We start from the raw sequence: 21,745 nt of genomic DNA, 5'->3' as shown, positions 1-21,745 counted from the left end.
CAAAGAGACCCAGCGGACGATTTACGATCTTGTACACTGGTTGTCATTGCACAATGGCCAGGCTAATTGCGACCCGCTGTATTTTATTATTGGCCAAAGCACGAAGTAGTATAAAGAGTTGCATCTAATTATACTCCACGTCGTATCGTCATGTATTGAAAAGGCGTAGCAGCCTCCACCGCGATATTCCGCGTTTCAGCTCGATCGCCGAGATCCGCAGCTATTCTTATGCCCCTCGATAAGGAGGAACATAGATACCCTGATAAACCCTCGACGCGAAAAAACGACCGGTCGTGGGATTTTTATTTCCCGAAATTGAACCCCGGGACCGCAACTGCACGAATCAGCTGATCACCAAACTTCATTTTTTATTAGTGGCCAAGCCACGAAGTAGTATAAAGAGTTGCATCTCTTATACATAGATACCCCGATAATCCCTCGACGCGAAGAAACGACCAATTGCGGGATTTTTTCCGCTTAAAATTGAAGCCTTAGGCCGTGACTGCTCGAATCAGCTGATCACCAAGCTTCATTTTTTATTAGTAGCTAAACTATGAAATAGTATAAGTACTGTAAGTACATACACTGGTTGACTTTGCACAATGTCCAGGCTAATTGCGACCCGTAGTAAATGTTTATCTCGAATTTATGATTGCTCCTAGGCGCCCTAATTAGCTCGAGAGCCGACTAGAGATCCATGGCGCAATTGGGAGCTACTTTGAGAGCAAATAGACAATCGACCGCGTCCATGACGCTCGCCGATTAAAGGTCGAATCTCGTAATATACGAACAAAGCCTTGTGAAATGCGTTTCAAAGGCACTGTTTCACATTGTTCTGGCACGCTCTGGATATTTTGTTGGGATTAATCGACCTTAACCCTTTGGCTACTAAGAGCGCCTAAAGGCGCCCTATGTTTGGTCCAATATCGCCTGCACGGTCAGAGGAATTTCGCCCATATGTCGAAATGGCTCCGTGTTCGAAGGGTTAAAGAATTGATATCAAACAGCGATCGCCCCTACTCTGCATACTTATTCAGCAGCATCGTGACTTTAGAAAACCACCGGCAACCTCGTGACGGCCTTAACCCTTTAGCTACTAAGAGGGCCTAGCGTTGTTCGGTACACCCAGTTCGCATAAAAGCTTCATGAACGATTAACGTTATGCCACTTTCATATCTCCTTAAGGAGGAATACTTGAATGCTTGATATTTTCAAGATCTGTTATAAAAAATTAAATTTCACGAGTGTCAAGACCTTCCTTATAGCCTCCATGTACACGTTGTAAAGTTTAAAACGATTCGGTACACCCAGTTCGCATAAAAGCTTCATGAACGATTTACATTATGCCACTTTCATATCCCCTTAAGGAGGAAGGAGGAGAAATACTTGAATGCAACTCACCGGTGTCGATTTCTTGAGTCTGCGTGGGGTCTGGTAACGGGTGATCATGTAATCTAAGGTAGACTTCTATCGCACACTTGGCGGCCTTGAAGTAGAACGGATGCGAGCGCAGTACGTCCTCTAATCTGAGCAGTCCAACGTAAGAGCGCAGGGTCATCTTCCTCATGCAGTACGTGTGAAAGTCGAACTGGTCCTCCATGATTTCCGAGAAATGCTGCGTTAAAATTAGGCGAAGGCGTTCAGAGGAAGGCGGTAAAGCGGTGGACGCGAATGCCTTCTCAGGAGATACCAGTGTAGGAGGAGAAGACACTCATCCCCAGCAGGATACAAGACGGTAATCGGGGACCTACCCTGTCGACTTCGTGGCACTTCTTCAGGGCCTCGCCGTACTTGCCGAGGCGCTGGTACGCCCTCGCCGCCTCGGTCTGTATCCACATGCACTGCATCTCGTTGAGGTTCTCCATCGCCAGGACTCCTTCCCTCGTGAACTTCCCGCAGGTCTCTTCAGCCTCCTTGATGAGGTTAGCGCGGAGCATGTACTTAGCGCACTTCGAATTGATATAACGATCCGCGGTGTCCAGGCTCTGGGCTTCGTCGAGCCACTTGTACGCCTCCTGGACATTTCCAGCATGCTGAGGAAGGGACGCGGTTAATCTACATCCAACGAGAAATGTGTAACAAGTCCCGGACGACCGTCGATCGCGGATGTACCTTGTAGATTCGCCCTTTCGTTACGAAAAGTTCAATGAGCGTAGGGGTGTGATCGATGGCTGCGTCGATCTCCATTAGCGCCTTTTCCGTAAGACCAAGGTGATCGTAGTGCTGGGCTAGGTAATAGTACGTCCAGAGTAAAGCCGAGGGCGGCTCTCGAGGGTTCTCCTTCTCCAGGTCACTGAAGTGGCCGTGCGCCTTCAGCGCGTCCTTGTACTCGAGGAGCAACGACTGTACGGTGTCTACCTTTTCCTGATCCGTGTACAAGGAGCGAAGATTAACGAACAACGGAGGTACACCTTTGTGAAGACCTACAACGAGTATACTCAGTGAACCTTGAACTCCCACTTGAGCGATTAATTGATAAGTCTACCGTGAACTACGCGTCTATCCAAGCTAGATACTTTGGGTCCGACTCGAAGCCCTTCTTTTAATTAATTGGAACATGTACCTCTCCGTAAGTATCGGTCGACTAAGGTCTTGAACTGTTCTCCGATCGCATAATTCAATTGTAATCGTCGCGGCGCCAGCGCACGTGGGAACAGCTCTTCGTACCGTTGGAGCATACGGAGGGTTTCCTCCTGTGTCGAGTGTCTTTCGGCTTCTGCCAGTCTACTATAGTACATTGTGTTTTCAGGATTTAAATTCAACAGGTCCTTGTAGACCTGCTCAGCTTCTGCGTACTGGCCCAATTCGAGCCTCAGTTTACCTGGAAATTTTCATCTTTTACTGCGGTGGCCCTTGCGCGAACTAACGCGTAGCAAAGAGATCAGGAGCGTAATCAAATCGAATACATTGTAAGAGTAACTGCGTGGAGACTTACCGTAAGTTTCTTTTACGGTAACTTTGTCACAAATCTGATCACTGTACTTATCGAGATGCTTCAGAGCTTGTTCGCTTTCTCCGGACTCTTGGATCACCATGTTTTGATAAAGTAGCAACTCGCTGTGCTCGTAATCATAGCAAATCTACGAATTAATCGACGCTTTTATTGTGTTCCAACATATCCTGTTATGCTTGCGACATTTCAGAGGAAAGTAAGCTGTTATTTATTCGAGACACCATCGAGTTAGTACTCACTGTTTAGCTCGTTAAATTTCACTAATAGTATTCGAGGTCTTACCATAGGGGAATTGCGAAACGTGTCCAAAATCTTGAGAGCCGTCTCATAGTCTCTCAATAAATGATATGATATTGCAAAACCAATCCAGGACGCACGCTGGGCAGGTCGTAACATAAATAATTGATATCTTGTGTCCTGCAACACAATTTTCACCCCAAATTACAACTCTATTGGTGCTTACCATACTACGTAAATTAATCAATTTGAAATGCGATAAACAGAATTATTTTATCATAATTACAGACAACTCACCTTGTATCCATCTAGATCCCTCATTTGAATTTGCAATAACGAAAGATCTCTAAGGATCTGTATGTTATCCTTATCCCACTTGAGAGCATTCCGATAGCACTTAATAGCTTCGTCATATTTCTTATCAGATCGTTGTAGTAACCCGTAGACGTGCCAACAAACATGGGACTGTAGATCATTTCTGAGCCCCCTTCGAACGTGATCGTAAGCTTCTTCCTTGCGGCCCAAGCAATTCAAGGTGAGACCTTTCATCGCCAAGGTCTCCCCATGTTCGCTGTACTTGGGATTCGACAAGATCTGCTTGGCGAACTTCAGCCCATTTTTGTACTGTTTGTGTTCGTAACATTTCTGCAAGAAGATCAAACGATTGATTCGATATTACCTCACCGATTACGAACAGTTACAATGGATGTCAACGCCTCTCCGATCGGCAGCGAATTACTGACAAGGAAGATCGACTACAATTCAATAAAACGGCGAAGTACGATCAACGATACTCGATACCGAGACAGGGACAAGCCACGGGATCGACTTTTAATTCATGAGGTGGCGGCAGCTTCAGCAAACTATACAAGATAACATGTTTTTGACTCCGAAAAGCCATTCGTTATTATACTCCGATGGCTGCAGTCGACTGCAAGAACAAGATCCAAAACAGAATCACTCTGCGATGCTCATTACAGTCTTCGCAAACAGGAAAGATTCCGTTGACGCCAGGGACTCGTCTCCTGGGGATTTCAATTTTTGAAGAGTGCTTCATCATTAGAGGACGGAGCAACACTTCTCTATTAGCCGGGGAGTGGGGTCCAAAACAGCGGAGCTCGTGCGCGCGATACTCACCAAAATTCGCTTAAACAAGGCATTTTCTTTGGGTGGCAAGGGGTTGCTGGAGGGCATTTTTGTACCGATACAAAAATAGGGGGCCTCTTCCACCCAGTAAACTCAATTTTCACGACAAAACCTCGTGGCCACAAACGAAGAAGTCGACCCTCGATCACGTGATCATCCGCGACAATGCTGTTCCGGCGGAAGCGCTAGAGGCACGGCGCCGCACGATTCAACGGACCTCTCCTTCGCGTTTAAACCGCGGAGGCTCGCCCGACTCGAAATAACTCGCCGGGCCGGGGAATCTACGGGAGAATATCGGACACTCGACGCGCCTACGCAATGTTGTGGCACGAGGCTGATAGATTTATAGAGGTGCGACCGGAGAGCGCGGCCAACTTCCAGCCGCTCGTGGGGATCGTCTGCAGCAGGATTCGGGTGTGTTCGGAAACGCTGACCGGCTGTTGTGTGTTCCGAAATTACAGACGCGTATGGACTAGGGTTCTAAATCCAGTAAGTTACGTCAGAAACGAAGAGAAATTCCCGGTAATTTATCGGTAATTTCTTCGACGCTTTTTTTATGGAGAAATTATGAGAATTTGAATTTTTCAACAGAGCGAACGAGAGGTTTCGATTAGCTATAGAGAAACATCATAGAGGGAAATTTCCGTTGTACGTTCTCCGTAGCCAATCAAAACCTCCCATTCGCTTCGTCGCAGAATGAAATATCAGTTCGTTTGAAACAAATCGCATGGAATTTTCCGTGAAATTGTACATACGTGAAGATTTTTAGCTGGAGGTAAATACGACCCTATAATCAATATTTTCTAATAGTAATTATTACTCTATAGCTTGAACTTTGAAGTTGATTGTAAAAAAAAAGTTATTTAAACGAAGAAACCTAAAGTATAAATAACAAAATTAACGTTCTCTTAAATTCAATGTTCCCGGTAACTTACGGTATGTTTCACAGTTACCTTCTCCAATTTAATGTTACCGAGAATTTTCGAACTCTAAGTATGGACACGATGGAACGTTCCGATTGGCCCGTTTCGACGACTCGACGACCAATCAGGGAGTCCATTACGTAAAGCGAATTGAGCGAAAATGTGAAAAATGAGGAGCTCACGGTATTACGGAACGTTGTTGGTGGTGAATATGCGAGACCATTCGTATGACGTGGCTCGACACAAATTTTTAAGCGAAATGGTGAAGCATACAAGAAAAGATAGAAAAATAAGCACAGTGAATTCCATGGATTGGAAACCGAAATTCAAAATGGATAACCTCCTGGGTGTTTTGATTTGTGGCAATAATCGTATTCGGGGAAGTAATTATAACCATATTAGAAGAAGAAGGGAATTACGTGATGCCTCAGACCCATTTTCGTTAGTAGAAAGAAAATTTACTAGGATGTACATGTTAGTTTTTGTTATCGCGAGATTATATTACATTATTAAACATTGAAAACTGTTAAATAATTCATGCATACATGACATGAAATTATATTGTTGAACTTCTAATTATAGTACATGTAAATACGATTCTAATAAATATTTAAAAAATGTAGATAGACTCGAATCCTCTTCTTTACTTTTAACGGCTTTCCATCTTCCCGCTTTTCCTGCCCTTTAACCCCCTACCTCTCAACAATTTTCGATTTACAAGGTATGTACCTTTATTTGCAATATTGCTAGACCAGAAATGCTAGTGATCTCGTTCGTTCATACAGAGATCATCTCTGGTTCATATAACGAATACGTAATTCGGGGAATAAACCCACGTGAGAAGAAAGTGCGAGAAGTGAGCGCTCTCGTAAAAAATACGTAATAGCGCCCAGTATCAACCTCAGACCATAAATATCTAGACCTCATATAGCAATGGAAGGGATAAAACTGGAATACCACATGCACACGTGTACCGACCATACTCGGACCCAATCAGATTTAAGACCATATATTTATGGTAGACCGCCTTGCAATGGAAGGGGAAAGTGAATGTACCACGTGACCCGACAACTCACCCACACAATTAAAGCCATTCTGCTTACTAGAAATCTTGGAGTGGGAAGTCCAATGCGAGGTCTAGGTCTGAGGTATCAACCGGTATAGTGGTTCAATGGTTAATTTTGCCAAGGAGCACGTGGTGTATCACATTCAGCGATCTTTTTGCCATTACCGCCCTGGAGTTTCTATTTAATGTGTAAAATAACCCAATCACAATACTTCGCCGTCCTAAAAGCTCTGATGAGGAATCCGAAACTAGAGATGATTAATTTTTGAACGTACATTTAAGTACCTGCCTGCGAGGCAATCTTGATTGCTTTATTTTTTTTTTCGTTGCAACGGCTTCGTATCTTCGATACGTGTTTTTATACGACTCATTTGATTGTTTGAAGTTCTTCAAACTCCAGTATACGTTGAAAGTAATTAGTGCTTAACCATGATAGTTAAGGAAGGACGAACAGTCCTTTGAGCATAGAATCTTCAGTGATTAATGTATGTTTAATTTGTCTTAAGACTTTTCCTTGTACGGTTTACAGTCCATGGGCAGCGATCGTAACTATAGATTCTATAATGAATTCGCCACTTCGTCGAAGCACGAGACGTAAACAGGTTGCCGATGGATCTTCCGAGTCGATAAACGAACTTGGCAATTCACAAGGAGTTAGAATAACTCAATGTCAGGCAACCACCATGGAAGCCAAGAACAGGGACATGGCCCGAGTCTTACGATCGACAAAAACTTCAACTTCATCTGATATAAGCGAAACTCCTGAGTTTGAAAATAGCCAAGAGACGAGTAAACGTGTTACGAGAAAAAATACCTCGTCGATCCCTTCGACGCCCAAAGCAACCAGAAAACCGTAATGCTATACTTTATTACTTAAACTAATAATGCAATGTAGCGTTTTCAATCCTGGGATTTTAGATAAGCATGGAAAATGAGACAAAAGTAAAAATTTTTATATTCTACATTACTTTCAAATTGTTTTAACAGACGTGGGTCAAGGGCTGGTTCCGAGACAAAGTCGACACCGCCGGTTGCTCGAGTCACGCGAAAAACACGGGCTATTTCCATGGACTTGGAGTCCACAAATCCATTCGATTCAGAGCCGTTACAATCTACCATGGTACGGGATGCAGGCATCAGAATTTGGAGACTGGCATCGGTTTTGCCATCTGAACCAGCAGTGACCGAGGAAGTCGAGACCAATGCTACTTTTTCAAAAAGACTTGACAGATCTGTGATTGAAATTGATGAATTAGGTAAGAATCATGTACTCAACGAACAAGTATTACACCGTCGTTCATATATTAATTTCTTCTATTCATGTGTAAGTAGAAGATATGGATCATTCTTCAAATGTCTCTTCGTCCAAGGACACTACTAAATCTTTGGAAAATATGTCGATCAATGAAGAAAGAAATAGAAGCGAAGAAAAAATGGAAGTTGATGATTTTCGTAAGTTAACTTACAGTCTATAACATAACCTTTACCCAAAATTAAAGAACAGCCAAGATAACTGAATAACACAAGAGCTACAATTCTTTGTCTTTGGTGTTTATCATGGTGAAAAATTCGACAGATTATATATTTTATATCAGAATTGAATCATTTGACATAAGTTATGTAAAGTCTTAATTTCTGCTTCACTTAAAAGACTTGGCAGAGAACAAAGCATTACATGTTGGGAATTATATGAATAACAAACTAAAAGGAATTTGAAAAACTTGTTTCAAATGGTTGGAATAGAATATTAATAACTCGATTTTGTATATATGTAAATTCATAAATGTCATATTTATCACAGCTGAAGTATCGAGTACCCCTCCTGAGCAGTCGTCTTTGGGATTGCACAAAGGTAATTCAAGCCAAAGCTTAATAGACAATTTGAAAACACCAGAATCGTTAAACCTGTCCAAGAATTCCAGAAAGAAAAGTCATGAAATGAATATGGAAAATTCGAATGAGGTGTCGTTTGATAAGTCAGTGAAACAAACTCCTGTAGAAGCATCGAAAGAATTAGGATCGCAGATCGAAGGCGTATTAAACAGCTCTACAGATGAGCAATTACAAAATGGTAGTAACAAAGAAATTGAAAAATATAATGTGTCACCAGTGGTGACAGCCACTACTCAGGAAGAACCAATAACTGATCTGACATCAAATAATGGCAAATCATTGAGTCCAATACTCGTAGAGAAAACTGCAAAAATAAAAGAAACGTTATCAGACGATGAAACGCCATCGAGGGTCTCACCGACGAAGGAGTCTTTGACAATGACATCACAATCTGCAAACACCGAAGCATTAAATGATTTAGGCGATACTACCCTGGTAACTGATTCAGAAGCAGATAAGTCAATCATTATCACTGAAGACGCTGAGATTACAGAAATGAATAATAAAGTGGAAAAGCAAAATGACACCGATCGTGCATTTGACAATCTCATAACAAAGGAGATTGTTATTAGGCTTAACAGAACAAAAGTTAACAGAAAAGCTAGCAGCGAGGAGACGTCAATTTTTGACCGTGACAAGTCAAAAGCCTCCAAAGACGCAGTCATGTCCGATGACAGTAAAGATTCGAATCCTGAAATACTTGAAGCTAGTCACAATCTGGAAAATGCCACTTCGTTCACTGATAAACTGTTACAAAGTGAAAAAAGTAACGAACATGAGAAACGCAAATCCAGATTGAAGCCTGCAAATAATAATTCTCCAGTAACATTGATGTCTCCGGTGGTTGAGAACAAATCCAATACAAACGTTGATAGAAATAGCATTAACAAGGAGGATCATATTATTTCAAGCAAGGGTTTAGAAACAGGTACATTACGGTCCGCTGATACGACTTTATTCGTTGAAGTGACGGCAAGCAGCATGAACATACCAGTGGAAAATAATTTCAACGAAGGCGACTCTTTAATGCCCTCGATAGATCGTTCTTTCGCCGATTTAAAAAAGTCGACAACGGATACGTTGATCTCGACTGATAATTTACAGACAGTCGAAAGTGAAGATAAACTGCGAGTTAAGACTAAACATGGGATATCTTCGATTGTTGCAGAGTCCACGAGTGGTCAGTCCGAAGAAGTCTCAGTTAGTGAGGACCGGTCTGAAAAAGTTGCAACACCGGTGAACACCGAAGTCCAGGATAGGAGTGCTGCCCTAAAGTTGAAGCCAGAAAAGAACGAAACTCGGTCCCAGAAACTGCACGATGAACATAACAGCGATTTAGACATGAACCTAGGAAGTCTGTTTCACGACATTCCTGCCGAAGAATGGAACAGAAAGCTCACAGAAAGCTCACCGACTGTGGAAAATGAGAGTGAAGCAGAATGCGATCTGGTCCTGGAGGAAAAAGAAGAAACTGCAGCTGAAGAAGCGACCAAGAATGGCTCCACATCTGGTAACGCTTCAAGTTTCAAGACATCAGAAGTGAAGTCCAAGAAAGAAAATGAAACAAAGACAGGAGACGAGGAGGAGAATGAAGAAATGGATGTTGAATCAGACATTGAGAATGAAGTAAGTGAAGAGAGTGTGATTAGAAAATCCTTACAAAGTGATCGGCAACTTCCAGATCTTGTGACTGATAAAAATGTAAAGAAAAGTGACAGTTTCAGAAAATCGGTTGATAACAGTGAAAACAATATTTCGAGTACTGCACATCGTAAGTCTACAGGCAAATCAGAATCTCCCACCAATGTGTCAAAAGATGTTCATTCTTTAGCAGACGAAAGTTCCGAATCTAATCTGGAGACATCGACATCCTCAAAGCACCAATCGCGGAAAAAAAGAAAATTCACCAAAAGCTCATCGGAAGAGAATATAAACATAAGCAGTGATTTAAACGACTTAAACACTTCTAAGGTGAGTGACAAGTCGAAGATTTTGGAGCCTGAAGAAGACAATGCTAACTTCGATGATGAAGAGGCTGTTGCAACGAAAACCATTGTATCGTTTGAGAAATCCAACAAAAGTCATAAATCAGCAGAAAACCAGCAAGTTTCGGGACGAAGTTTAAACAAATCTAATCAGGAACGCAGAAGTTCCCTTATTTCAGTCACAAAGAGTAACGATTCCTTCAACGAGACGGATTCCAGCAATTCTTCGGAGAAGATTCCGAGCTCTCCTATTTTGGGAAATAAAAAGTCGCAGAAAAAGAGAGAAGAATCGATGAAGGAGGAAGCGCGTTTCTCTGTGACGAGCACCCAGGGTGAAATGGAACCAGAACATATGGATACTGATGAAGACGAAGAGGAAGAGGAAGAGGGGCCCTGTAAGATGAGCTCCATCACCACTGATATACGTAGATCTGAAAGTGGAAGTAGCAGCAAATCTTCAAAGCGCGCGTCTCTGGTCATTGAAGAGGACGAGTCGCTTTTTGTTTCAGGCAAACAAATAAAAGCAATGTCGCAAAAATATGCAGAAAACAGCACGGTTAATCAGAATTACTCTATTGCAGCACAAGTGGGCTCGGAGAGCTCGAATGATAATTTAGAAGACAGTAAGAAAGAGTGGGTTCCTCAGTTTCTTTTTGACTCGTCTAAAGAAGATGATTCATCAAATGACAGTATTAATTCAGACATTGCTAGGGAGTACAATTTCGATGGGAAGTCTGACATAGAGGATCCCGACGAAGATATACCTAGTGACATCTGCAGAGAATCGGAAGTAGAAAACTCTGACTCGGATGATAATGGATCTGACTTGGAAGGATTTGTAGTGGGTGACGAGGAAGAGGACGAAGCAGACGGAGATGAGAGTACGGAAGAAGATGCAAGTGGAGAGGGAAGTAAAAAGAAATTCTCGAGAATTGCATTGCAGTTTTCAGATGAAGAGGACGATGAATCTGAAAGTGAAGTTAATCGAAAGGTAGTCATAACAAGTGTCGGTGACAAGAGTAAAGTTTTGAAGTTCACTGGGAAGCTACCTGACAATATCGAAACTCTAAAAACTCCGAAAAGGGGTAAAGTTCCGAAAAAGTTATCAGAGACTGATAAGTCTCAAGGTGTTTCAGATGAACAGAGTGTTGATAAGAGTCTCAAGACTCCGAAAGTGAGCAGCACGCCTAAACCGAGTGGGAAGACCTTGAAAAATAAAATTGTTAGTAATATAAACTTGGGTATTAACAAAGGCGAGTCGTCAAACTGCAGTAAAAGTGATGAGGAGTCCCTCACACCTGCATTCATGAAAAAGAAGAATATGATTCTTAATCAAGTGCATACAATACCTTCCGTGAAAAGTGCAATGAGTTTCTGCGAAACGAGTGGCACAAAGCAAATAGATTCCGGTGTTCTACAGAAAAGTCTTCCGGCTCTGCCAACAGACTTGACCGATGTCACCGAAACCAATCTATCAAGGCAAAAGTCATCCAAAGTGTCTATGCTGAATAAAACAATGCTAACGCCTAACAGCCCTGTAACGAAATTCCTGAAGAAACAGAGGTTACACGATACTTTACCTTCTGCAGATTTACAAGACGAAGAAGCAGAAGGCACTTTGGATGAGACAAAAGAGATCATCGAATCTAGTAAAAAAGCTCATCTAACCTCAAAAACGAGCACATTGGACAAATCACCGAAAGAACACATCCATGCTGGAGTTAAAGAGAACAGCAGCGAAGAAGATACAAATATTCTTGCCAAACAAAAGCAGGCCGAGAACACGACCGAGTTAAAGAGTAGTAAAGTAAAGAAAAAGTCATCAAAGAAATTGACAAACGTACAGGAAACTGTTTTCGAAGCTCAACAAACCGTTGATAAACCTACCGAAGGCGAGAGAAAGAAAAAGAAGAAGAAACAAAGTGACCACAGTCAAGAAACAGAGAGTCCAGGAAAATCAAAGACGAAGAAAAAACTCGAAAGTCAAGAAAAGTTGGAGGCAACCGTCGAAGCAGGAAATGTAAGAGAGACGATTGTTACCAAACGACAAAAGGGAAAGAAAATGGCAGAAAAACCGAAGAGAGGAAATGTAGATGAAGGAAGTAGTCAGAGGCCATCGAAGAAGAGGAAGAAAATCGAATCGACAGGATTCGAAGCAGCCTCGGAGGAAGAGGTAAATCCGAAGAAATTAGGGAACAATATCGGGGTGGATTCGGGATCTAAACCAAAATTGAAGAAGTTTAAAAAGTCGCCTGCAGAACAGGTAGAACAAGAGGCGATAAGACTGGCCGATAAGAACAAGGAAGGCGCTGGCAAAGCTCGCAAGAAAATTAAGAGCGAGGGCTCCGACGTACATCATTCGGAAGATCGACCGACAAAGAGTTCGAAGCTGGCACCGAAGAAGAAGAGAGAACGCGCCGATAGAATAAATCCCGAAGATCGACCCACAAAGATTTCTAAGCCGAGATCGAAGAAAAGTGCGAGCGATTCCGACGAACCTCCCGAAGTCGTAGACTTCTCGAAAGCAAGGGCAGAAGCATTAAGAGCCATGAAAAACGCAGTCGAGAGTATAAAAGCCGGCAAAGAGGCGAAAAGGAATGCGAGGAGAGAAGAAATGGAGAGCATCGAGAACCTCTCGGACGGCTCGATAAAGAGGCCGAAGAAACGAAGGAAGCTTTCCAAAACCGACGAGATAATTCCTTCCAAATCCCCGTTTGTCCCCGACAGAGCCTCGAGTCCTGGAAACGAGGAAGACGGATTTATTCTTCTAAGCTCAGCCGGAAGCACGACGGAATTTACCGTCGCGAAGATGAAGAAAATTAAAAGACAAGCATCTTCAGGAGCGGCGTCCCTTAGACAGCAAAAACTCCCCCGGAATAATCCTCAGCCATCGACTTCTTACACTACGTACCATCGGAAATTGAAAGCGTCTGGGAAAGATAAAGTCCCTTCTTGAAATGTTTAGATATGAATATTCGAGTCTCGGTATTCTAATTAGACTTCCTGTATTTAACGAGTATGCCTCGAACAATTTAACCTGCTCTTCCCGCTTACCCGAGAATTTATTATTATTATAATTAAACGTCCTTTCAGTATTCTCAACTGCAATGTAAGTTAACATCTCTGTGAGAATGATTAAAAATCGTTAATCATCGCGTGAGAGCAATAGATAAATGAGATGTTCATCGCTTGATTTTATAATCAGTGTCGCAGACTTAGGACTACGTTGTTACGAATGGGAATAGAAAATGTAAATTATGTAATGCTCATCTGTGATTCTTAGATTCTACTTTTCTACATTTAATTTACAGATATGGTAGAATATGTATATAAACCTTTTGTTATGTTACAAATAGATGTGTATATTATGAATAGATGTAAACTGCGACTCTTCGATTCTACTTTTCTACGTTTAATTTACAGATATGGTGGCACGTGTATATAAACATTCTGTTATATTATAAATGGATGTAATGCGTAATGCAAAAATATAACTGCGCATGTTTGTATTCTATGGATACTCCACGATGATGTACTAATTCGTTGATTATTTTGCTGTATCATTCACAGATGTTTAAAGATTTATATTCAGAAGATTCTGTAGGAGTGGATACATTGCTTTGTTTGCTAACAATCGAAAGAGCATCGAGAAATTATTCGGACACTATTCCTAGTTAATAACTAGTTGACATAGTTTACGATGGTGCGCATGAATAATGTGAATAACTATACTCTGCACAGGATTAAATATCAATGTTCATATTTTATAAACTTTGACATGTAGGATTGTTCATGCTTCATGGAAATCTTATAACTCATATCTTATCACTGAAACTATCGAAAGGATGATTTTATTCTGTTTATTTTAATCCTGTATGCATCGACATTGTAGACAATGCTTTATCCTTCTCAGTAATATGCGGTCAATTGTTCAGCATGATTAAATAATCTATTGTTAACAGGCGTTAAGATATTAATTTGTTACGATATTGTTTGGTTTTATGTGTTGGAGTTGTATTCTGTTTCAGTCTAAATAATTGGTAATACGCTTGTTCTATTTGTAATTAAAATTTATACTATTCTTTTTACGAGTCATTTGTATCTAATAAATCCAGCAAAAATTCTTCTTACTTTTGACGCTTATACGTAAGAACCTTGTACAATACTAATTTCTATTTTTTTCATGTGGAATGAATTCAGTTCTTCAAAGAAATTTGCTTCTCAATTATGGTAAATTCTGACAAAATTTGGGTGAAAGAATTAATGAGAGATAAGTTAGCAAATTTATGATCGATACATTCGAAGAAATGGTTTTTATCTTGTTTGAATGTGGAAATCGAGTTTTTGAATCAGTACGTAACGTCCGAATTTGTTGAAAAATAACGAGAATTTTTAAAGCGTTAGATTACTTGGGTAATATCCGAGAACGAGAATATAACGAGTGGTTAAATTCTCTGCGAATTCATGAGAATCTATAGAAATTGAACTTTGTATAAACGTTCGACTATTTTTCAATAATTTTAACAAACTACAAGTGCTTATTATGCAGCGTGAAGATTTGAGCTTTTCGAACGTCCAATACCAGAATTTCTAAACTTCCAACAATTGGACAAACCACAATTAATCTAGTGTAATCGAGTAACTTCCTAACCTCTCATGTATCTTGAAATTAATAAGAGTGACAACACAAATTGCGGAAATAGAAAATCATCGTGAGAAAGGAATCATTAATAAAGGGACACTATTTTCACCTAAAAAGTACCTTGACTTCATGGATATTACTTATTAAAATGTAATCAATTATTTTACATACAAATTCTCATAGTTCTCTTAAATTCTCTAGGGATTTTTAAATTACCGCAACCAGGGTTGGGTAGGTATAATACGTCATATAATATATTCATGTAATACCTCCCCAACCGTCCATGGTCTACACAAGCTAGAATTTTGTCCAATTATCGGCCTAAAAAAAAAAGATTAGGTTAGGTAGGTAAAGCCACGTGTTCTCAAGCTACCTGGCCGGTAAGGTTAGGTTATTACAAATTCTTGTTTACTATTGCAACTTAAAAGGGACTTTAACAACGAATGAGTACTTCTGAAAGGATTAAAATGATTTACTATTACTCTTCTCTGTGACATTAATAGGTTGTAAATAGATCCCTAAAATTTCATTAGGTTTTCAATTGATTACAAAACCTTAAGTAACGTACACTGATAGTGAACTCACTGCCCTATTGACCTCTAAGTCCTGACCGCATGATATGAAAGTTACAACATAGATGTTACAGCTAACGAGTCTGTTTTCAGAGCACCATGAGCTGATGCGATAAGTGACGATAGTACTGGAGAGTTTTCGTCACCAACGTTCATTGGGGGTCTTGGATCGGGTAGTGGAAGATTAACGAGAAACTATTCCTTAGTACATTTGGGTCTCTCCTTGAACCTGGGAGCATGGAAATCATTCGTTTTTATAAAACACCTGGGCTTAAGCCAGGACAGTTGTCAAAGAAATTAAATCAATTGCTGCAAATATCAAGCTCAGTGGATGAAGTCAAGACGGAACTTTGCTACTATGTCGAAAGCAGCGGTGCACTTAGTGAAGAGGAGATTGGACTTCTAAAATGGATTCTTGTATCACCTTTTGATCCACTTAAAGTCACCGAACAGAGTTCTCTGGAGAATCATGGAAATGATAAATTGCTTATCGAAATTGGCCCAAGGTAATCATTAGTAATAATCTTAAATAATTTTTATTCATATATTATATTATATTATTATTATTGATTTTATTATTATTGTTACAGATTAAACTTTGCTACACCATTCTCCAGCAATGCGATATCAATTTGTAATTCTATACAGTTACATAAAGTTAAAAGAGTAGAAGTCTCGACAAGATATCTTGTTAAGTTGAAGTCAATCATTGATAGCAAGACAGAGAATAGGGTAAGCATCCTTAATAGCTTACGGATAAGAGATGCACTGTTAATTAGTAATTTTTTAAAAATACTTTATAGATCGTTAATGCCTTGCAAGATCGAATGACGGAATGTAGATATTTAAAACCAATAGAATCATTCAATCATGGCTTCAAGCCTGAAGAATGGTATGAAGTAGATATTCTACAGCATGGAAGAAAAGCCTTGGAAGATGTAAATGCACATTTGGGTAAATTGAATTATACTTTAAGATAATGATTCCATTATTACACATAATACGATTCATGTTATTTTCTTAGGTCTAGCATTTGACAACTGGGACTTAGATTTTTACACAGATCTGTTTGGTTCAAAACTTAAGCGTAACCCCACAAGTGTCGAGTGTTTCGATTTGGCACAGTCTAATAGTGAACATAGTCGTCACTGGTTCTTCAAAGGACGGATGGTCATCGAAGGGAAGGAAAAAGACCAATCGCTAATCGACATGATTATTGACACCCAGAGCTCGTCGAATCCAAATAATGTTATCAAATTCAGTGACAATAGCAGTGCAATCAAAGGGTATGAAGCTAAGATTCTTCGTCCAAAGGAAACCAGCCAAGCTAGTGCATTCCATTTAAATACACTGAAACAAGACCTCATCTTTACCGCAGAAACTCACAACTTCCCTACCGGGGTTGCACCATTCAGGTGATCAGTTATTAAATTATACAACAAAATAATAAGTTAATATCACTTATTTCACAAATATTATGCTACAGCGGGGCCACTACAGGTACTGGTGGACGTTTAAGAGACATACAAAGTGTTGGACGTGGTGGATACTACATTGCTGGAACAGCTGGTTACTCCGTTGGCAACCTTCACATTCCAAGTGAGATTTATTGTACAAAGTCAAGAAACTGATTGTTAATAAGTTTTCCCATGGTATGTAATACATTCTATTTACTATACGTTATGTGGCAGACTATTCTTTACCTTGGGAAGAGGATGACTTGCCTTATCCAGAAAATATGGCTTCTCCTCTGGATATCATCGTAGAAGCTAGTAATGGCGCATCAGATTATGGGAATAAATTTGGAGAACCCGTAGTGTCTGGATTTGCGAGATCATTTGGAATGACAAACTCATTTGGTTTGAGACAAGAATGGATCAAGCCAATCATGTTCAGTGGTGGTGTGGGGACAATGGATGCAAATATGACAACGAAGTTGCCAGCTGAGAAAGGTATATCATTATTAAACACTTTGTCATCAGTGTAATCCTAGTTACTTATGAATGCTGTTATATAAATAGATTTTATATGACACTGTTAATTACGCAGGTATGGAAGTGATAAAAGTTGGTGGCCCGGTGTACAGGATCGGTGTAGGAGGTGGATCAGCAAGCTCCGTAGAGGTAATTAAGAAAGAACGGATTTATTGTAATAAGTATATGTCAAAAATACTTATATTTATATGGAACAATATAGGTTCAAGGTGATAATAAATTAGAACTCGACTTTGGTGCGGTGCAAAGAGGTGATGCTGAAATGGAACAAAGATTAAATCGGTTGGTTCGAGCCTGCATGGAGATGGGAGATAGAAATCCAATTCTAAGTATCCATGACCAAGGAGCTGGTGGAAATGGTATTGTTTAATCATTGGATATCTTTATAAAATAGTATTCTAACTGCGACGTCAAACATGTCCGCGTAATAGATGTTATAGATGGAATAACTAGGATTGTTTCAGGAAATGTCCTGAAGGAATTGGTGGAGCCTGCCGGTGCAGTAATATTTACAAAGAAGTTTGAGTTGGGTGATCAAAGTATCAGCACGCTAGAACTATGGGGTGCAGAATATCAAGAGAACGATGCAATTCTCTGCAGATCAGAAGATGTACCATTACTTAAAGAGATTGCTCGGCGAGAAAGATGTCCTATTAATTTTGTAGGAACAGTCACTGGCAACGGAAGAATAATTCTTTCTGAAGAGGACGACTGCAATACTGAGAAATACCTAGACGAGTCTTATGTACCTGGGAAAAGACATCCAGTTGACTTGGATCTTGAACTCGTTCTAGGGAAAATTCCAAGAAAGGTAATGGAAATTGATAACACATTTACTAATGATAGACAATACTAGATGGCATATATTTTCCAGGTGTTTTACTTGGAGAAGGAGCACAAAACTTTGGTGCCAATTCAGTTGCCAAAGGACTTGACAGTAGATACTGCACTTGAGAGAGTTTTGAGGTTACCCTCGGTAGCAAGTAAACGATATTTAACAAATAAAGTAGACCGATGTGTGACAGGACTGATTGCTCAACAGCAATGCGTAGGACCTTTGCATACACCATTAGCTGACGTTGCTGTCACAGCGATTTCTCATTTCTCTACCGTAAGTGTTCTATGCAAAAATGAAAGTGGAATTAAATAGCAGCTTAAAAAAGGACATTTATTCAGGTTGGTGTAGCCACGTCTATTGGGGAGCAACCGATAAAGGGTCTCGTCACTCCACAAGCAGGTGCACGGATGACAGTTGCCGAGTCTTTAAGTAACCTCGTATTTGCTGGAATTTCTGATTTGAAGGTGAGGGAGTGAAAGCATTTTCTAAGGAGAAATAAATGCACTTAGATGTGCGAGTGTGTAAACAATAACCTGAATGTGTGCAGGATGTAAAATGCAGTGGTAACTGGATGTGGGCAGCCAAATTGCCAGGAGAGGGTGCAGCATTGTACGAAGCTTGCGAAGCAATGTGCTCAATCATGAAAGAGTTAGGAATTGCTATCGATGGAGGAAAAGATTCCCTTAGTATGGCTGCTCGAATCGGAAAGGATGTTGTTAGGGCACCAGGAACATTGGTGATCTCTTCGTATGCTCCGTGCCCTGACATTCAAAAGGTAACCAATTGTTCATTTATTAATGTTCACTGCTGGCCATCCAAAAGACTACGTGCAGATTTGTATATTAATTAAGTCGTTTCATGATTAATCATAGGTTGTCACCCCAGATCTTAAAAGTCCTTCCATTGGAGAAGAAGGTTGCATTCTCTACGTAGACTTGTCAAATGGCAAGAGTCGTATCGGAGGCACTGCTTTAGCTCAAGTCTTCCGACAACTTGGTGATAGCGCACCTGATGTAGAAGATGTGAGAGCAATCAAAAATGCTTTCAATGCCACTCAATCGTTAATAAAAGGTATTTAGTGTTAACACAATCTTATAAACTAAACCTTATACTTAAACCCTGTGTCAAGGAATTGAGAAAAGTATTGTTTATGTTACAGATGGGAAAATTCTGTCAGGCCATGACGTGAGTGACGGTGGTTTGATAACCTGCATTTTAGAAATGTGTTTCGCTGGAATTTCCGGCGTAGAAATCAAGATATCACACAAATCAGAATCGCCGATAAATATCCTGTTTTCGGAAGAAGTAGGTTGGATTTTGGAGGTGCATCAGCGAGACATAGATTACGTTCTTGAAACGTTCAAACGATACGACGCTCCCATTTATGCTATTGGAAAATCCAAGGGCTTTGGCCTACAATCTAAAGTAGGGTATTCAAAATATAATCACATTTTATTTAAAACAAATAAAACTTTCGAATCGTTTATGATTTTTAAAATCCTGATTTTCAGATCGTTGTATCGGTAAACAATGAAATTGTTGTTAATTCGTCTGTATTCCCTCTAATGAGTTTATGGGAAGAAACAAGTTATCAATTAGAGCGACGCCAAACAAATGTGAGTTGTGCGGAGGAAGAATATAATGGATTAAGTGCACGAAGTGCCCCAGCGTACAAGTTGACGTTTGACCCTGATAACTATACATTCCTAAGTCATAAACATTTAACTTGTGAGTAGGTTTATAAAATTCCAAATTATTTGTGAAGCAATGCCTAGTGCCAATTCCATTCACTGACTGTGTCTTTGCTTTTTTAGCTAATATTCAGGTCGCTGTGATTCGCGAAGAAGGCACTAATGGGGATCGAGAAATGGCTGCATCATTAGTTGAAGCTGGTTTCGAAGTTTGGGACATAACGATGCAAGATTTATTAAATGAACAGGTGTCATTGGATGGGTTCAAGGGCGTTATTTTCCCAGGTGGATTTAGTTACGCTGGTAAGTGATAAATATCTAGAAATTAATAACCTACACTTATGATCTGCTCGTTTGCTGAGGAATATTTTGACCGCAGATGTTTTCGGATCTGCTAAAGGATGGGCAGCAAGCTTACTGTTTCACCCAAAATTGGAGAAACAATTGCAAGCTTTTGTGAAGCGACAGGATACGTTCAGTTTAGGAGTGTGCAATGGATGCCAGTTGATGAGTCTTCTGGGATGGATCGGTGGAGAGCCAAGTTGTAAGGAATACGTTTAACATTCAACAACCTTGATTATTTTTAGCTATTTTATCATTACCGTAATTATTTCTCCAGATGAAAATAGAAACCCAGATATTGTTCTCGATAGCAATAATTCAGAGAGATTCGAGTGTAGATGGAGTACCGTAAAGATTGAGAAATCACCATCTATTTTACTAAGGGGCATGGAGGGCAGTGTATTTGGAGTTTGGGTTGCACATGGCGAAGGGAGATTTACATTCCGAAGTAGTGATGTTTTAAAGAAACTAAAACAGCACAATTGCCTTGCCATAAAGTACACCGACGAGCAGGGCATCCCAACCGAGAAATATCCTCTCAATCCAAACGGCAGTATTGGTAAGAAACTTTGCTATAAATATCTTTAATGTAGATTTTCACTTTTGACTTTGATCTACAGAGGGAATAGCTGGAATTTGTTCTGTGGATGGCCGACATCTAGCAATGATGCCTCACCCAGAACGATGCACACAGATGTGGCAATGGCCGTGGATGCCAGGAAATTGGAGTTATAAGACGTCACCTTGGTTACGACTTTTCCAAAATGCACACGCATGGTGTACATCTCTGTAGAAGAAATCCGTACATTTTGATAATCGAGTCATTCCCTTTAAATCAAACCCTATCGTCTGATAAAATATAACTTGTTATCTAGTTTTTGATCTATCACCTGTTGGACATATTTTTGTACGTACTTTTATAAACTTTACGACTGTGAATCAATTAACTATATTTATATCCAGAAAAGGAAACATTTTTCACTCCGTTTTAATAACAATCATTTTTATGCAATAAAACTGAGTGAACTCAACAGAGATTAATTGGGAGATTGCTCACAGGGAGCTTGATGGGGAACCGGCTGAAAAAGTGAAGAACTCCTCACAAAAACTCCAAAACCCTGTACCTCCTCCGAAAAAAATCGCAGCCACTAGCTCGAGAGGTCAATTTAAGTAGACCAATCTTCCTCGTCAAGCTAAAAAAGTGATGAACTCCTCACAAAAACTTCAAACCCTGTGTGTCTCCTTCGAAAAAAATCGCAGCCACTAGCTCCTGAGATCAATTTAAACGGAACAACCTTCCCCATCAAGCTACCGTGGACGCAGTTCGCATTGCGACAAAAATTCACAAAGATCCTTTAACATATTTTAACATCTTCTACCAACAAGTGCAGAAAGCTCGATTTCGATTAACTGCCCATGATGATTTTACCAAAAATGGCTGCTTCCAGGTGATCCACCTAAAC

At 40.2% G+C, this 21,745-nt stretch overlaps 3 protein-coding genes across 7 annotated transcripts in view; 2 read left to right on the top strand and 1 right to left on the bottom strand.

The window, feature by feature from the left end:
- The window catches only part of LOC105702302 (N-alpha-acetyltransferase 15, NatA auxiliary subunit), a 58,346-nt gene extending 53,632 nt beyond the window's left edge, over positions 1-4,714 (bottom strand). The window contains exons 1-8 of the mRNA XM_012429778.1: positions 4,328-4,714; positions 3,488-3,835; positions 3,236-3,370; positions 2,936-3,080; positions 2,564-2,821; positions 2,113-2,423; positions 1,752-2,033; positions 1,402-1,615 (exon numbers count right to left, since the gene is read on the bottom strand). Of these exons, the coding sequence (XP_012285201.1) occupies positions 1,402-1,615; positions 1,752-2,033; positions 2,113-2,423; positions 2,564-2,821; positions 2,936-3,080; positions 3,236-3,370; positions 3,488-3,835; positions 4,328-4,384 (1,750 nt within the window). The 5' untranslated portion in view covers positions 4,385-4,714. The remainder of the gene's footprint in view (positions 1-1,401; positions 1,616-1,751; positions 2,034-2,112; positions 2,424-2,563; positions 2,822-2,935; positions 3,081-3,235; positions 3,371-3,487; positions 3,836-4,327) is intronic.
- A 1,449-nt stretch (positions 4,715-6,163) lies between these two features.
- LOC105702305 (dentin sialophosphoprotein) lies at positions 6,164-14,333 on the top strand. Of its 4 annotated transcripts, XM_012429781.2 has the most exons (6): positions 6,164-6,407; positions 6,855-7,178; positions 7,313-7,581; positions 7,658-7,777; positions 8,127-8,177; positions 9,387-14,333. In XM_012429781.2, the coding sequence occupies exons 1-6, from the start codon at positions 6,310-6,312 to the stop codon at positions 13,157-13,159; spliced, it is 4,635 nt and encodes a 1,544-aa protein (XP_012285204.2). In that variant the 5' UTR covers positions 6,164-6,309; the 3' UTR covers positions 13,160-14,333. The 4 variants fall into 4 exon arrangements, with proteins under 4 accessions (XP_012285204.2, XP_023288781.1, XP_023288782.1 ...); XM_023433013.1 differs by having other exon boundaries at positions 8,127-14,333; XM_023433014.1 differs by having other exon boundaries at positions 6,322-6,514; positions 8,127-14,333.
- A 919-nt stretch (positions 14,334-15,252) lies between these two features.
- Positions 15,253-21,313, top strand: LOC105702306 (phosphoribosylformylglycinamidine synthase). Of its 2 annotated transcripts, XM_012429782.2 has the most exons (20): positions 15,253-15,348; positions 15,511-15,923; positions 16,008-16,149; positions 16,221-16,371; positions 16,442-16,832; positions 16,904-17,016; positions 17,109-17,369; positions 17,467-17,540; positions 17,614-17,770; positions 17,876-18,222; positions 18,286-18,522; positions 18,588-18,713; positions 18,797-19,024; positions 19,122-19,320; positions 19,409-19,674; positions 19,761-19,977; positions 20,064-20,243; positions 20,320-20,484; positions 20,560-20,841; positions 20,903-21,075. In XM_012429782.2, the coding sequence occupies exons 2-20, from the start codon at positions 15,655-15,657 to the stop codon at positions 21,073-21,075; spliced, it is 3,978 nt and encodes a 1,325-aa protein (XP_012285205.1). In that variant the 5' UTR covers positions 15,253-15,348; positions 15,511-15,654. The 2 variants fall into 2 exon arrangements, with proteins under 2 accessions (XP_012285205.1, XP_012285207.1); XM_012429784.2 differs by lacking the exon at positions 15,253-15,348 and having other exon boundaries at positions 15,655-15,923; positions 20,903-21,313.
- Positions 21,314-21,745: the final 432 nt, after the last annotated feature.

This window comes from Orussus abietinus, unplaced genomic scaffold, assembly GCF_000612105.2.
Source record: "Orussus abietinus isolate OABI.00-Male unplaced genomic scaffold, Oabi_2.0 scaffold536, whole genome shotgun sequence".
Lineage (NCBI taxonomy): Eukaryota > Metazoa > Arthropoda > Insecta > Hymenoptera > Orussidae > Orussus > Orussus abietinus.
Note: the sequence above shows the minus strand (reverse complement) of the source record. Positions and strands in the feature narration are given on the sequence as shown.

Excerpts from the sequence above, each read along its gene's own strand:
- LOC105702306 (XM_012429784.2), top strand. The coding sequence starts at position 15,655 with ATGGAAATCATTCGTTTTTATAAAACACCTGGGCTTAAGCCAGGACAG. Across the intron at positions 17,017-17,108 it reads TGGCAACCTTCACATTCCAA|ACTATTCTTTACCTTGGGAA; the intron begins GTGAGATTTATT and ends GTTATGTGGCAG. Across the intron at positions 20,842-20,902 it reads CAATCCAAACGGCAGTATTG|AGGGAATAGCTGGAATTTGT; the intron begins GTAAGAAACTTT and ends TTTGATCTACAG.
- LOC105702305 (XM_023433013.1), top strand. The coding sequence starts at position 6,310 with ATGTACCACGTGACCCGACAACTCACCCACACAATTAAAGCCATTCTG. Across the intron at positions 7,179-7,312 it reads CCCAAAGCAACCAGAAAACC|ACGTGGGTCAAGGGCTGGTT; the intron begins GTAATGCTATAC and ends TTGTTTTAACAG. Across the intron at positions 7,582-7,657 it reads GATTGAAATTGATGAATTAG|AAGATATGGATCATTCTTCA; the intron begins GTAAGAATCATG and ends ATGTGTAAGTAG.